Source organism: Hyaloscypha bicolor (assembly GCF_002865645.1).
Source record: "Hyaloscypha bicolor E unplaced genomic scaffold K444scaffold_15, whole genome shotgun sequence".
Classification (NCBI taxonomy): Eukaryota; Fungi; Ascomycota; class Leotiomycetes; order Helotiales; family Hyaloscyphaceae; genus Hyaloscypha; species Hyaloscypha bicolor.
Window position 1 is genome coordinate 1132987 of NW_020194517.1, and position 16094 is coordinate 1149080.

The following is a 16094-nucleotide window of genomic DNA, read 5'->3' on the forward strand; positions in this document are numbered from 1 at the left end:
ACTCAACTCTATGGCCAAGTGGCCAATTCAATCCCCAACCCCTTTCAATTTGCAGATTTACTAACATTTCACAGCCATCGCCTCCGGAGTGGTAGCGATCAGTTGGGCGAAACTACCTACACACTCTAAGCACGGTACCCTCTGCGAGGACCTAAAAACAGTGCCTTGGCCTAGCGTTAAGCACTACCTACGCAGAGGAGATTCAAACCGTGTGCTCATCGTACCTCGGGTCGATCCTGCGATAAGTCCTGCATCCAGGGTTGCTTCGGTGACCTTGTGATCTGGGCTGCGAGTGTCTCTTGCATGTAAAGACCAGGGCAATGAGCGGTATGTATCAGATATTTACTACTAATTATCGTGACATCTCAAAATATTAACAGCGGATTAGCCAGGTGATGGTGACACCTGGTGAGCAGAGGGAATCATTTAGGGGGGCACAGTGAAGAGCAGGGGACATCGGGCCCAGGAATTTAATTGGATGTGGTAGCGCAAAAACAGTAGCTGTGTTGTAAGTACTAACTTTCTTTCTGTGTTGAGTTGAAGTAAAGCATTTTTTTTGGGTTCTCCTTCGTTGAAGCTGTCTCGCTTAACCCCTTTAATCGAAGGCACATAATCGTGACAGACTTTGAATTAGAGGCTGAAGCTGATAAAACAGCCACAAACCCTCGGGAATTAGTCACAACTGCGGTGAGGATGAGAAATAGATTGGTTCTAAATTATTTCTATTTTTTGCGGCCCCCATGCGCTCTTCTTCTTACCATTCGCCGTGCTTACAGCCGGCATCTTTCCCACCCACACAACTTGGGCCCCTTCAACGCAATCAACAAGCCATTTCGCCAACGCTGCTCTCCCCGTCCCGATCCCCAAATCCTTTTCTCCGACACTCCCGGCATTTTTCTCATCCTCCCTGCGCATCTTCCAACTCTCCTCATCACCACCACAAATGACCAACTCTGACAACCGTCCACTCCACTCCCTGCCCTTCCTCCCCCAATACCTTCTCAATTAATCTCGCAGTTATACACAGCTCTCGAAAAACCACCCTTGCAATAAGTACCATAATCCACTCAACGAAATGGAAGCTATCTTCCTCCTGATTTGAGGCCACAGCGCACGGAGCATGGATCTGCTTCACGCCGTGTTCGCGCTTGAGAGCCATGATCTTCTGCAACCCGTCGGTAGTTGCGCATTACTGGAGGCCGAGGGGCGAGACGATGGTAGAGAATTTGGCGGTGGCGGATGAGAGGGCAGAGTTGTCCGTGATTTCGCCTTTTGATGACCTGTTTCAATTTGTTAGCTGGGAAAGAGACTGGGCGCTGAGGGTGTGTACCTCGAGAAGCGGGCTGGAGGCGAGGTCCTTGGGGATCTTGAATTGATTTTGCACGTATGCTATGATGTTGTGTTTTCGGGAGAGTAGTTCGCGGAGGAGAGAGATTTCTGATGGCCGGTGGCGCCGAGAACTAGGAACTTGTTGCTGCCATTCGTATATAATGTGAGGCTGAGGCGGCTCGGAAACTTCGAGAGAAAGAATTCAGCGAACCTGACAGTCCGACAGCAACTGGGCTTGACTTGTTACGTATTTGACGTTATTGCCGCTCAAGGGCTTGACCTGCCCTATGGCATTTTCGAGAAAACCTGCGAGCTACCCCTCCTGCTCCTATTGCTCAAACTCGCGCGGTTGTGTGCTGCAATGGTATCGAAAACTCGGATGATTCGTGTTGTGAGATCAAGCATGCCTCTTCGGGGAATCAACATGAATCGGCGGCATTGATAGGTGGCACAACTCAAGGGGCCATATGCCCGTCGGCCAGCGACCGGAAGCAACCCGGGGATGTTCTAGGTCCAACATGTTCATTTTCAACCAGCAAAGCAGCTAGAATTTGAGCTCTTCGGTCTCAGCGATGGATTGAACTATGGTCTCTCTTTGAACACCTGTAACGACCTTCAGCTTTCGCTTTAGCTACTCTGTCTGGGTCGCCGGAGCGGCTTCTGTGCTGACAACTATAGCCAATGGCTAAGACAAAAGTGTTGCAATCTTGGGTAAGATCTCGCGCTACGTGAGATTGTTGTTGATTCTGAAAGTCGGCGACTCTGGGTCGTGATGTATGTCGTCGGAATTAAAGAAGAAAGGAACGCTGCAACGCAAATTGGTTGCCAGCAGGTTTATGTTCTCCTGGCAAGCCTTTATTTGCGCAGTTGTCGACAGTCCTTCGAATATGCACTGGGGAAGAGCAGAAAGCAAGCGCAGGCAGATGCTGCTCGCAATAAGCCAAACGGCCATGAACCGCATCCAGACAGCTGCATGGCCGTGTGTTGCGCAGTAATGAACAGAATCGTTGTACATCAGGTCGGATTTCGTTGGCTCCAGGTCTTCTTCAAGGGAGGCGACTAAGAATTTCCATTCTTCGGGAAGGTCTATTGGCCATTCTGCTAGCGCAATGTCGAGGTGGTGGGCCTCTGTTACCACGTCTGCAATGCCCGTTTGTAATAGCCGGGCCAGGTTCTTCTGACAAAAGATCTTCAATGACTTGGATCGGAGAGCGGCAACTCAAATCATCAAATCATCAAGTTTCAATGCGGGACCTTCTTCACCATACTATGCACCATCTTGAAGCCATTCTTGGACGGTATCACCGCGGAGAATTCATGCTCGGATCTGGGAGAGGTTTCTTGTTAATGCGACGCAAGTCAAGGATGCCGGCAAGTCGACCTACCAATGGTCGTCAAACAGCTCTGTAAAGAAGTAGGTTCTGTGGGTATCCCCACTGCCGCCGTACCTGCAAGAGACTAATAGCTCCTATTTAATGGCAAACAGTCTTCCAGAATCGAGAGTTAACACTATCCGACGTGGAAGAATGTGGATTTTGGACAAATCTTCTCTTTGCTCTATACATAAAGTTCTATAAAGCTGTTAACTCACGCTCTCCAACCTCTCAAGAGAGATGTCCTATAGCAGACCTCGTAGTTTGTCATCAATAAAGTCGCAACAACAAGATGATCGATCCTCTCATTCGACAATTCTTTCATCGCTTTCTGCGTCTGAATGATAGTCCGGGCATAGAACCTGCCTGCATCTTCGAGAGTCTTGGGTGCTCGCGTTCGTAGCCAAAAGACGGTATGTGAAAAGGCTGTTTCCGCAAGTTCGAGACTTGAGCCCGGTCCCGCGCGATTCCAATGGGAGAGAGACTATGTCATATAATCGTGACCAATATCAGGCATATATTTGGGCCAAGCAGTGAAGTTTTTTCCAAGGTAATAGAAACCTTGAGTCTCTATGGAGATAGGCAGGGAAGGTGAAAGCGAAAAGAATGTTCTTTTACGAGCAACGGCGTCCCGTGACTGGCAATTAGCTGCGTGGCTTCGCGGATGTCTGGGCTGGCTCTGAGCAAAGATATTCTCGCTCCTGAACGGTAAGCTCGTATCTCCACTGGATACCCAAGAATAACTTCGGTTTCCTGCGCTGCATCTGCCGCAAATAGGCCGGGTCAAATCACACTTTGGTCGCAGTCAGCCACCAGAGCCACTAAAGGACCTCGGTCTTGTTCTCTACTCACTTTCACTCGGCGCCTCTTGTAGGTGAGACAGCCAAGGTTTGGAAAGACCATAACACCTTGTTGAGGCTTTCCGGCCGGCCGGGTTGGAAGTCAAAGGAGGTTTTCACGATGAGCTTGACAGGGTTGTGTCTGGTGTGTAATTTGGAGATGCTGATGCCCCCACTCTCCGTCTTACCGAGCGATCACGTGCCCAACCCCTGTTCTTCTTTCTGCGGTCCCCTTGAGCTTTCCAATCCACCATTGATTTTCACTATCCGTTCCTGTCGCAATCTCAATCAAGTTGTTTGTCGTAACACCCAGGTCACCTTTAGCCCGAGCCTCATAGTCATAAAACGCTGTAGCGGTTGCAGCAGTTGCCCACTCAGCCCCCCAGGTTTAGCTCCTGGTTAGACATTATTGGTGGTTTATCCTCACTGACTTCTTGAAGAAAGCTCCTCAGTTTTGGAATTTGGTGATTTGCAGATTGAGCTCTCAGGTTTCTGGTCTCGGGCCTGCATTATACACAGCAATGTCTAAGGCCCCGTTCGTTTTTGTAATTTCGTCAAATGGAACCACCCAGTTTCGTGAAATTCTGGAAAACGAACAGGGCCTAACAAGGGTCGTGCACAAGGGCCATGCAGCTGTGGCATGATGTGATTCATGCTACTAATAGTGGTCCTTGGGAGTCTTTAGTTAGTGGATCCTATAAAAATAGATGGGCATTCGCTGTTGTCAATGGCATGTCGAATGGTGGAAAAGGTGTGGGAGAAAGCTTGAGAAAGTGGGGCTGCAGAGCATTCTGCCTTCGCTTAGCGCGATGAACAAAGAAATATAACATCAAACCTTCTACGCCCGACTACTATAGAGATTCGCTGCAGGTGGCACAGGCGAATCAAGTCAGGCTTGCAGATTCGCGGCAGCTCCCCTTCCTCTCGCTTAATTGTCGACACACCGGTGACACCTCACTCGAATCAAGAGCCTCGAGGCAAGCCGGCATCCCCGTTCTCTTTCCATATTGCGAAAACTTATGGCGGTACAGATTATTCTCTCTTCCTGAGCTCACGCTTAGAAGGTAATGGACAGACAAGCATTCACTTAGCCAGAAAAGGAAGCATATCTCACGAAGTGTTTTCACTTGATGCTTAATCTACCTCCCCATTGCAAACATAAATACGTCATATTGCTTTCCCCACCGTTACTCTTAGATTCTCGTGGCCTACAAGTTTCAGTTCGTACCATCCGTCAAAGTGAGAACTCCCGTGGAGAACTATGTGCCATAGGCTGGCACCGTCAGTCATGTTCTTGGCTAATGTGAATTTGATCTTACTTGGATCGCTTGGTTGAACATTAGTTCCGACTTCCAAGCTCTCCTCTCCCTGGACACCCAAGAAAGATGTTCCCTCTGGTACGGACTTCATGTTGCGGTGGAAGTGTCGGAGGTTGAAGTTGGATTGCGTTTTGGGGTGGATGTTGAAGTTGTAGTTGTATGGCTTTCTTAGAAATTGCAAGACGGGCGGGTAATAAAGATCATTCCTGGGTGAGAAACGTTTATTTATGTGTCGGGGTCACTGCTATGCAGCGACGTGATGAACAAGTAGGTGTGGTCATTCTTCAATGCACACCCGAATAGTGCTATAAGCGGTCTGACTGGAGGAAGTGCTTTAGATAACAAATGCAATGCATCGGTGACCACAGACCTGTTAGGTGTGCACCCGCGAATGGGGCACTACTGTGTCCATTTCCATTTTCATGATGTTCCAGGCATGCCAGCTGCAATAAGAGTGAAAAAACGCCACAAATGAGGTGGGTGCATGTAGGTGCAGGCAACACCATGAGATTGGTCGGATTGAGTCAATAGAGAAGTATCGTTTTACGAATCAGTCAACTGGAAGTAGCTTCCGCATGAAGACCCTACAATAGTCCGCTCGGTTCTCAAAGAACTCATCCGTCACACTTGCCCCGCAAAACCACTTCCAGTCAAATCCCTCAAAACGGCATTTCCAGAAATTTAGGAGACACACCTGATTTCCGTCTACCCGCAGACCTGGCATCTACACAAAGCGATAGATATCAAATACACAAAATTGAGAAAAATCCTCACTTCGCCGAAGTCTCGTGGTTGCGTCGCTTCAAGACAACATGGGGTCGCGCAATCAGGTATTCTTAATTTGACGCGGGTGTTCGACTGCCCAATATTGCACAGCCAGGACTGAAAGGTGCCAGCTTTTGCCCTAGGGGTTGAACGAAAGAGGTCGGTAAGGAGATACATGGAGAGGGATAAGTGAACATCATCCATGTCGGGATACGGCAGTAAAACGCCTGATCCAAGTCATTCTTATGACCACGAAGATATCGAGCTGCACCAAGAAGAACGCCTCATGCAAGCCGAAAGTTTAGAATAGGCTAATGAGAAATAGTTAGCTCGAATTCGTGTCCTCGTTTTGTCGATCTCCCTCGTTTCAGCACCTGTGGTGTGGTGGACACAGCATACAAAATGGCTATTGAAGCTCGAATAGGAGGTATCTAATGGTTCGCCTTTGACAGAGCCGTCAGTTAAAGCATTAAAAAGGAAGTGCATCCAATTACCTCAAACTAACGGAGCGAAAGAAGCATGGAAAAAGTTGGACTAGTCTGGATTTGGACTCGGTCAACTCCCCCTATTCTTTCGACTTTCGTCAAGCGAGGAGAAAACAGCTTCTGCAACAAATCACCCGCAATCTGCAGCAGGGAATCCCCCCGTCTCCCCAGCACATATGATTTCGTTCTCATAATAGGTGTTTCCGAGTCTTGAATCAGCGAACGACTGGAAACCCTTTCAGGGGTCCGTTTGGTTGAAAACTATTTCATAACTGAACATCCACAGATCAAAACATGAGAAGTGCCAGCCCCTTGGCCACAAAGTACGTCCAGTAGGCCCCTTTCCAAATCCTGCCTCCAGTCAGCATGCCCAGTCAATTACACAGCGGATATATGTCGATTTTCTCCTCTTTCTTCTCCTTAGCTTATAATCTTGTCAGCAGAGCCGGTCTATAGCAAACCCGTTTTGCGAATTTGACGGCTTGTTTACAATTTTTAATTGAGTGTAGCAACGTCAACAAATTAATGAATTGGTCTATACGAAGATCCTAAACTAAAAAGCACAAACTCTAGATGTGGAAGAGAAGGTCAAGATATATATTCGAAAATTGTCACGCGACTATGATCAGATGGCATTCGGAATCTCGAGCTCGTTGGAGCCGTACTGTAGACTTCAGGCATCAACAATGCTAAATGAGCAACATCGTTCCGAGGATCGCGGCAGAAAGTCCTGCGACTACAGCGTATTTAATCTAATCATATCCCTGTAAAGTGCTGAAGACTAATAAGTAGCTTATGACTTGATTAGCGAATGTTACAGTTTTGGTAGATTATTTGCGCAAGCGTCAACTCAAACAATAAAGCAGAGGAAGCACGTAACCGACTCCCTGCTGAGACCGTTGGCTAGGGCTCGGATAAGAGCATTAAGGGGGATGTGCGAATGGAAGATGACAAGCTCGGTAATTGCAAAAAGGGGAGAGCTGAAACTACCGGGCAGAATATCAGAACGCTGCAAGGACGAGAACAAAGGGCAAACAACCTCGGAAGCTATATACGAATATCATTAATCTCGAAGCAGAACAGAATAAATAAAAGTTGCTGGTTCGCGGAATTTGCTTGCATTTTCAAAAGAAGAGATATTGGACCAGAAAGCTAATGCGGTTGACAGTCTAAGCCAACAATATCTCCACAGGCAGATCATGGTAGAGCTGGTAGTCGAGTTCCTGTGACCACTCCAGCACAAAAAACTTTGTCAACGCTACAAGAATATCCATATCAGCAGCACGAAACTGCTCTCCAGCATAGAATGCAGCCAGTCCAGAACTGCCTGAGGTCTCTAGCTGCCTGGACCAAAAATCAGTCCTGTCTAGGTTAACTTTGTCCACCATTCCGACACGTTGAAGCAGACATTCCACGATCGCAACAACAATTCTGACCACATCTCCACTATTACCGCTCCCCGATAAAATTGCCGATTCTGCCATGCTCGCCATGGGCCCATCAACAAGCTCTGATGCCCAACCTCTTTCGATTAATGCAGCCCTACTTGCCAGAACGCCAGCTTGAAACCCAGACGCTAACTGCACTCGATACTGGTTCATGACGGGCTTGCCATGAGCAAGAAGAACATCTTTCAGCCCCCGATGAAGAGACCAAGGTAGCGATGACCAAGGTAGGCAGTCAAGAGCTTTTGCTAGAACCTGTGCTTCATGCTTAGGGACATATAGAACGGCATGATTGGTCGCCTCTCCTAAGGCCGGGATCTCCAGCTTCACCGCGTTTTCATGTTCATTGAATGTCCATGGTACCAGAGCAAGCAAATCGACTTCGAAGACCTTTCCACCCTGCATATTATACAAGTGCCGAGTGCCATGTGCTCCTCCGAAACCCTTTGGTCGCTCTTGCAAAAGCCATGGCCCTGCGTGCTTTGCGCGTCCCGGAAAGGCAACTTTCCAGGCTCCATCTGAGACTATGCCTGCCATCATCTCGACGCATTTATTAACCCGTGCTGGGAGAGAGGGTGGGTAGACGTCAGTAGCAGCACTGTGACGGTCATGCGGAGCAAAGCGCACAACACAAGGCTTCCCAATCGGCCATGAAATGGTCCACTGCCCGCAATAAGAGGGGTAAGCAGAGCGATGGCCTGCTGCAGAGGAGTAGCGATAGATCGGACGTGCGTTGGTGAGTGCAAACAGAGTCATTAGAGTTGCACGAGAAATCTTAACACATAATTGTGACTCGTGGTTCACCAGAGCGACGAGATGTATCTGGGACCAGTCGTTGGAGACATTTGTTCTCGTGACTGCTTTCCCTTGCACCGTTTCAGAGAAGTCGATAGAGAGGGCTCGAGGGTGAATCGTGCCAAGGAGTATGGACCAGCAGGTAGTCCCCGTCTCTCCATGAGGAACGCGTGATAGATGAACATCGTTGATTCCGCAGAATTTGTCTGCGAGTCTTGCAGTTACCTGAGGACCAAGTGGTGGTGAGGGTTGTCTCCATAAATAAATGGCCTTTCTACCCGCAGAAGACCAAGGTCCAAGGTGTTTCGTAGTATTTTGAGCTTCTACCTCCTTGGTATCGCTCGTCTCTCTCATCATGTGCTGCAGCATAGTGGCTATCGCGACTGCCGACAGAGCAGCATTGAGTACCGTAGTGCTTGTGCTGGAAGGAGACATCCTTGAGGCTTAAATGCGAGACTTGCTAAATAGCTTGAAAGGTATTTATGAACACAAATGGAGCAATAATGGAACAGAAGTGGTGTGATGTGAGTAATGGCGCTTGGGAGCAAGCATCAAGCCGATTGAGGCTCGAAGAATAAACTAGCCTGAAGGAGGGAAAAGGTTGATAGTGGGCGCAATCAAACGCTTTCAAGACAATACATGACCATCAGAGCTGGAGTTGAGGTGTGGCAGAGAAAAGTTGAAGTATACTTGAGCGGGGAAATTCTCGCGGTGAGTTATCTGCGCAGAAAGCCACATGCTCCAACATCCCTGCCCTGCCTGAGGCACTATGCCTGAAATCGACATCTGCTTATCATTTCTGGTTCACTTATCGTCGCCAAAAGACGGCATGTGAGAAGGATATAGCAAGTTAGCGACTTAAATTTGGTCCAACACGGTCCCAGTAACAGAGGGAGTATATCATATAATCGTAGCCAATGTCAGGTATGTCTTTGGGCTAGGTAGTAAAGTTTTTCTCGAAGTAGTTAAAGGCTTAAAGCTCTATGGGGGACGGATAGGGATAATAATAGCGGAGTTGTGAGAGCCACGGAGCCTTTTTAACGCCATTTGCAGACCGGGTCCGTGGGCGACGGGGTTTGCCCTCTGCAAAGACATTCTCGCTTCTAAATTGCAAGTTCGTATCTCCATTTAATCCTGAGGAACAGCTTTGGCCTGCTATGCGGCATCGGCTAACAAGAGGTCGGGTCGAATCACACTGCCACTAAGAGAGGCCAGATCAGAGCCTTATTTGCTACTAACCTTCACACGGCGCTTCTTCCAGGTGAGATTACAAAGGCTTAGAAAGACCATAACACCTTATGGAAACTTTTCGGCTTAGCCGGTTTAGTAAGCAAGTGAGCCAAAGGGAGTTTGAGGATGATCTTGGAAAGGGTTGGGTAGTTTGGAGAAACGCGCCCCACATTTCTGCTTTGCCGAGCGGTCCCGTGCTCAGCCCCTGAAAACTGCCTTTCCTTTAATCTTTCCAATCCGCCGTTCATTTTCACTATTCGTTCTTATATAGCAGTGTCAAACTTGTTACTAGCCGTATATCACACTTTTCCCTTAGCCTAATTTGAATGTCAAAACATGCTGTAGTACAGTATTTTCTATAGGTGCTGCGCTACCTAACCTCGAAGGCTTCGGCTTTGGGGGGGCGGAGCTGCCCTTTTTGCTTTTGCTGCTGTTCCCCCACGAGGAACTCGTGGAGTTGGCTCGTGCGACCGTTGTATTACTAGCTGGTAACGAGGTTGCACAAGGTGGGGGTGGGTTTTCAGAAGAATCTGAAAATGACGACCACTTGTTGTGTCGGTTGTGTCCTGAAAGGGAAACCCGCTCAAAATCGAGAGCCTTTTGGGCAAGGCTGAAATCTCCATTCTCTTTACCATTCCGAGATTAGGGGATCCACAAATTACGATTCCTGCCAGCGATCATGTTTTGAAATCATTGGGGAGAGCGTTCACTAAGCAGGAAAAGATGGCATATTTCACGATCAAGAGATTTCATTCGATGTTCATCAACCTCCCCATAGCAAACACAAAGTCGTCACTTTGCCTTCAGTGATATTATTTCCAGATCCTCAAATACCGATAGAACATTACCTACAAATTTCAGTTCATATCCTCCTTCAAATTGAGGACTATTTGCCATAGCCTGGGACCGTCAGTTATGTTTTTGGCAGATGCGATCGAGATCTTACTAGGATCGCTTGGTTGAGCCTTAGGTACTCCATCGGAACCGCCACCACCTTGGGAATCGGAGGGAAACTTCTCCGCTGTTGTTTTCATGTTGCGAAGGGAGGGTAGGATGGCAACTGAGATTTTATTGCTCAGGGGTTCTTCTGTGGAAGATGAAAAATGACTGCGGGGGAAATTTGTGGGGGATGAACGCCCATTTAACACTTCAGGGTAGTCATAACATAGAGGCAGATGCAGGACGGGTGTAATCATTCTTGCGTGAAAGTCAGGAAAGTATAGGAAGACTTTCAAGACTGGTAACTGGCTGCAATTCATGAGACACCGAAGATAATGTGCCGGTGACCAAGACTTCTTCGGTATGCATATCCCAGGGAAAGATTGCACTCATTCTCACGACGTTCCAAAGCGACTTTTCCCCGAGGCGAACACTATCCTCCCGATGGGGAAAGCCGTAATGGAGGTTAGCATGCGAGGGTGGTGGGGAAACAATGACATTGGTTGGGTTCGACCAATAATGTATGACATGCCGACCAACGGTGTACAGCATTGCACCCCGGCTCATAAAATCTTCAAATCCATGCAAGTTCCAGCCGCAGAGCCTTACGAGTAATCGGACCAATGGGGTTAGTCCATGCAGATTGGCGGAAGCCGCACCGAGACACAAAGCCTCATTTCTTCGGTCATTCTTCCTGGTTGGGCCTCGATGACAGCATGGCTAGCGGAACCACTTGGCGAGGGTGGCCGCTTGCCCAATATCATGCTGCTTTTTCTGACAGGTGTCACGAGCTTCTTCATCGAATCATAAGAAGAGCAATCCAGGCAACAATACGTGAAGGCTGCGTGTTGCCAGTGGAAGGCCGGCATCGACTTGAAGCGTCGGCATCCAGGTGTTGCAAAAGGCAGGGACGATCCGACTGGCGCCGATCAAGACAGTCCCTCGCTGATAAGTGTCAAAGTAGGGGATGAGCAGGAGGGTATCGGCGATACAATATATTTGCAGTTTTCTGTTGAAAGTTGCATGGGAACCCGGGGCGTACGTCATTCTTGATCTAGGTTCGGTGATAAAGATTTGGTAGGGTCAACTGCTTTGGACTTTGAACGTGCGCAAACCGATTTGACCTTCGAGCAGCATTGGATTTTCACTAAGCTGTCCGAATGTTCTTCTGTGACGGCGAAGCCTCTTTTCGTCTTTGCACATCGAAAGACTTTGGCTTGCGATGTGGATGACGATCCGCAGTGGACTAGTCCTAAACTGCGTGGTTATGGGAAGAAAAGGAGGCCATCTCCCGATTCAAGCTTCTCCCGTCACTAATCACTATGCATGACATGTACAGCGAGGCTTCTCGACTGCGGTAGGCACCAATTTTTAAAGTAAAAGAGAAAGAACATGGTATTTGTTCTCAAAATAGCAAAGTGATGAAATATAGAGAAGAATAACAGCGTGCATGTATCACTTGACTATTAAACATCTAAAATGACAATGTAACTCCAACGTTTAACAAGCCTATTGTACTACATCTCCCAGAACGACAACCCACGTCTAAATCTCACAGAGACACCTCAGACACATGCAATTCGCTTCAAGGGTGAAAGGCACGTTAAGCATCGACCACTGGGTGATGGTCACGTGCACTCATCTAAAACATATCTTCATTATTGTAAAGACCTCCAATCATCTGCATTGCTTCTCTTCAGCTCAGAAAATTGGCTCAAAATAATGGGAGATAAACGTACTGCACAAATCTGGGCTTCTTTGCTCAGCAGAATCGAATTGGCTAAGAACCGAGCGGGCTACTTGCCATAACCTCGGAGGATAGAGTGAGTTAACGCAAGAACTGAAGCGAAGTTTCTTACCTGGATCACTCGGTTGAGTCTCAGTACCTCCAGATCCGTCTTCGCCCTGACCATCGGAGACAGTAATCTTCACTGTGATCTTCATGTTTGGAGAGAATGTGCGTGCTGTTGATGAACGAATATGTGGTGATGTCAATTTGATGTGAATTCGAACCCGGCTGGAGGTAAAGTTGCTTTGGTTGAACTCTCCAACTGAGAAGAAGAGTGACTCGCAAGACGCTACAGATGGGTGGGTGTACAGCCTCTATTTATCTTTTGTGGGTTGGTACTTGGCACAGAGGCAGGGGGCAAGCAGAAGTGGTCACTGCTGCCCAAGTGACCTAATTAAGACATACCGGCCGGTCTTGCCTTCCCGTAAGATAGAAAAATCTTTCTAGATGTAGCCACATCAGCATGACCGATAAATTTCAGGGGATGGAAAGGTAGGCGAAGGGCGTGCAACGGACTGCAGAAACTCTATTCCCCTGAGACCTTGAAGGAACCAAATCTGACGTGCAGCCCAGGATTGTAGGCAAAGAAGACGAATACCAAAACTTTCACTTACATAATCACGGCTTCTTGCCAAGAACTGGCAGCGCACCCTTGAATCCATTGACATTGTTCTGGAAAGGAAAGTTGTTGCTCTTTTCCCAGATTCCCAGATTCGAAACTTGAACGGTTTTCTGTTTGATGAGGCCATGAAAGCACGTTGGTGTTATAACCATCAAGCCTAAGATTGATTAGTGGATCGGTCAGGGCCACTGGATTGGAGAAAGTCTCATGGAAGCTCCGAGAGAAAGGATCAGCCGGTCCAAATTCGAAAGGGTATGTGGAACCCGGTGCCCGACTTGTATCTGTCGGCTTCTTTGCTGAAATAGAAACACTAACTACAAGCGGAACATCAGTGCCACTTTAGGGTTAGTTCTGAAGCCTTTTGCTGAGGCTCCCATTTTTAAATTGATCAATGACTCGGTGGGAACCTCTCAGAAACGGGAGTTGGCATACCACGAGTCAGCACCTCGCCAATATTGGCTCCGAAACCAATCAAAGACCAATGCTGGCCTTGCTGCAAGTCATCAGTTCGCTTCACTGCAGAAGAAGGCTACCCCCATTGACCTTGCGGCTGTCGTCTCTGTAAGGATGTAGGTTCTGTAGGTATCCTTGCTGCCGCCGCGCCTGCAAAAGACCCATAGCTCCTATGTAATGGCAAACGGCATTCCAGAATCGAGAGCCAACATCGTCCGACGCAGACGAACGTGAATTTTGAACGAATCTTCTCTTGGTTCCGTACATAAAGTCCCATCAAGCGGTTAGCCCACGAACAAATTTCTCTTGGGAAAAGAAGTGCAATAGACCTACTTTCTCTTAGACCTTCCTTGACTTCACGCCACCCCCACCACCACAATTGCACCGCTTGGAGACTTGGTCGGCCTTTGTTTCCCGGGCCGTCGGGGTTCGCAGGATAGTCTCGGGACACCGTCAAACTCCGCCGAATCGGCGGTGGTGGGACTCGGCAGTGAGCAGCGCTTGGTACTTCTGCAAGCTGCAAGAACCCCTGTTCGAGTGATCGGCCCCCAAAACAGCCACTGGCTTCGGAGGCAGGGCTTTCGTAATGCACTTCCAATCACAGGTATTCAACTGCTTGGAGAGCCTTGTAACCGCAATTACGAGACATGCCACGCGAGCTCTTCTCTTTGCTCCTGCCATTTTCATCTCCTTGAAGCTGCATGAATCTAGTTGATAAAATATCCAAGCTTTTTTCAAATACATTTCCAATACAATTGATTTGCGCCAGCGGCTGATAGCACTCGGAACGATCCACACGGTGGTCTGTGGTGCATGCAGCTGATGATGGTGTACAGCCTTGATGAAGGGAACTAGGAATTTCCCGACACAAATGCAAGCCGTAGTTTAATTCCAGCTCAAAATCCTTAACACCCAATAAGACATCCTGTCAAGGTCGGTTTGCGGTACAGAGCGCCCCTGATTGCGTCGGAGCCTCGGCAGTCTTCTTCTTGCACTCCATGTGCGCCCGTTCTCCGCTTCGCATTTACGTATTTACGTATTTACGACGTGACGACTTAGAAGTTTTTGCGGGGAGCTTGTGACACGGAACTGAAATAACACTTCCCAGCACTCGCAAAAGCAAATAGACGTCGAAATATACAGTCCCTACATGAGTGTCCAATTGGTCGAAACATCTATCACACTACTACACAAGGATCAACAGAGTAGCCGCAGAGGAAAATTGAAAAATGTATTCGTAATCACTTGGCTACTATAAACAAGCAAACGGCAAAATATCATTATTCTAAAGAACTATTGTTCGACCAGATACATAGTGGTTAATACTATGCATCAGACATTGTGTGATCAAGATCAAACGCAAGCCGAGCCATCACAACAGTCACAACAAACCAGAATCCTTGACCCATGCCAGAAGTAAAACCTTCCAATGATCTAAAAGCAAATGGATAAAAGAAAACCAGAGCACAAGCTCGTTGTCGCTTGACCACAAAACACGCAGGATATCAAAGGGCTACTGTTACGAAGAACTATGTTTAAGGGACTATATTAATGTATTTGCTCCTCTTTAAGAGTGCGTGTCGAAATTTTAAACAGAGATTGCGACTCGATTCCGGGCTGTGATACGAAAGCCGACAGCATAACTTGCTTCGCGTTGTTGGTGAGTTCCAATTACCAAAGGCACTGCCATCCATTAGCTTCAGATTACATTAGCAATAATGAGCAGCATACGAAATTCGCCTTGATAGCTTACAATCGAACCCATACCCTCAACCAGATCGAAAGCTCGGATCAGAGCTACTTGCCGTAGCCTACTATGTGTGAGAGATGGCAATGACTTGAGGTGAAAGGGCTCTTACCAGGATCGGTGGCCTGAGTATCAGTCGCTCCTGAGCTGCCTTCGCCTTGAGAATCATAGACAGTAACTTCTTCTGCGATCTTCATGTCGACTGTTGAAGTATTGAGTGGCCAAGTCGAATTGCTTTTGTTGATAAGGTACCTATCTATCCGCGAGGAGATTCAAAGTTTGAGGAGTGGCGATTGTGACAGCAAGCTGATGGTGGGAAGGGAGACTTATATAGGGGATGCGGGACTATGTGTGACACTCACCGAAACCGCGGAGGATTTCTGGCTTGGGGCTGGAGAGTTGATGCCCGGGGTCAAAAGATTTGACCAACAATAGAGCTACCAGAAATTCCCGCATGCAGCACATCCTCTGTTCATGTCAGCTGAAGCTCTGAACACTTGCTACCTCCCATTCACCCATGCCGACCAACTAACTCTCACCGTGCCTCGGTTTATACCCGCTACAAATTGAAAACCATACAGCCACATCAAGCAATGGGTGCATCTTCTCTGCTCTCACTCCAATTGAGAAAGAGAAATCTAGGATCGGTAATCCTTTTGTCCAAAGACATCCCGGAATGGCTGACTGCCGCAAGACTGCAGGTTCCGAGCAGCCCCGGCATTGTCTTCCACGGACGGCGAGCTAGTTATCAAGACAGGAATTGGTGTGCCAGTGGTGAGTCAATCAGCAGCAAACTTCTTCTAACAGCCCACAGGAGTTTGCTATTACAGCTGCAGCCGGCTGAGTTCTTGTCCCAAACTTCCTTAGAAACAGGGCGTTCCGATGCTCGAATACTATCTAGTGTCGATGCACTGCAGTTCCGGAACATAGCCAGGCTAAGAATATACCACAAGACATCGTACTG

The 16094-nt window shown here is 48.0% G+C and overlaps 1 protein-coding gene across 1 annotated transcript; it reads right to left on the reverse strand.

The window, feature by feature from the left end:
- Window positions 1-7214: 7214 nt before the first annotated feature.
- K444DRAFT_607542 (uncharacterized protein) lies at window positions 7215-9013 on the reverse strand. The gene has a single exon (XM_024879193.1). It carries the CDS (start codon window positions 8783-8785, stop codon window positions 7280-7282), a length of 1506 nt encoding a protein of 501 aa, XP_024743017.1. The 5' UTR covers window positions 8786-9013; the 3' UTR covers window positions 7215-7279.
- Window positions 9014-16094: the final 7081 nt, after the last annotated feature.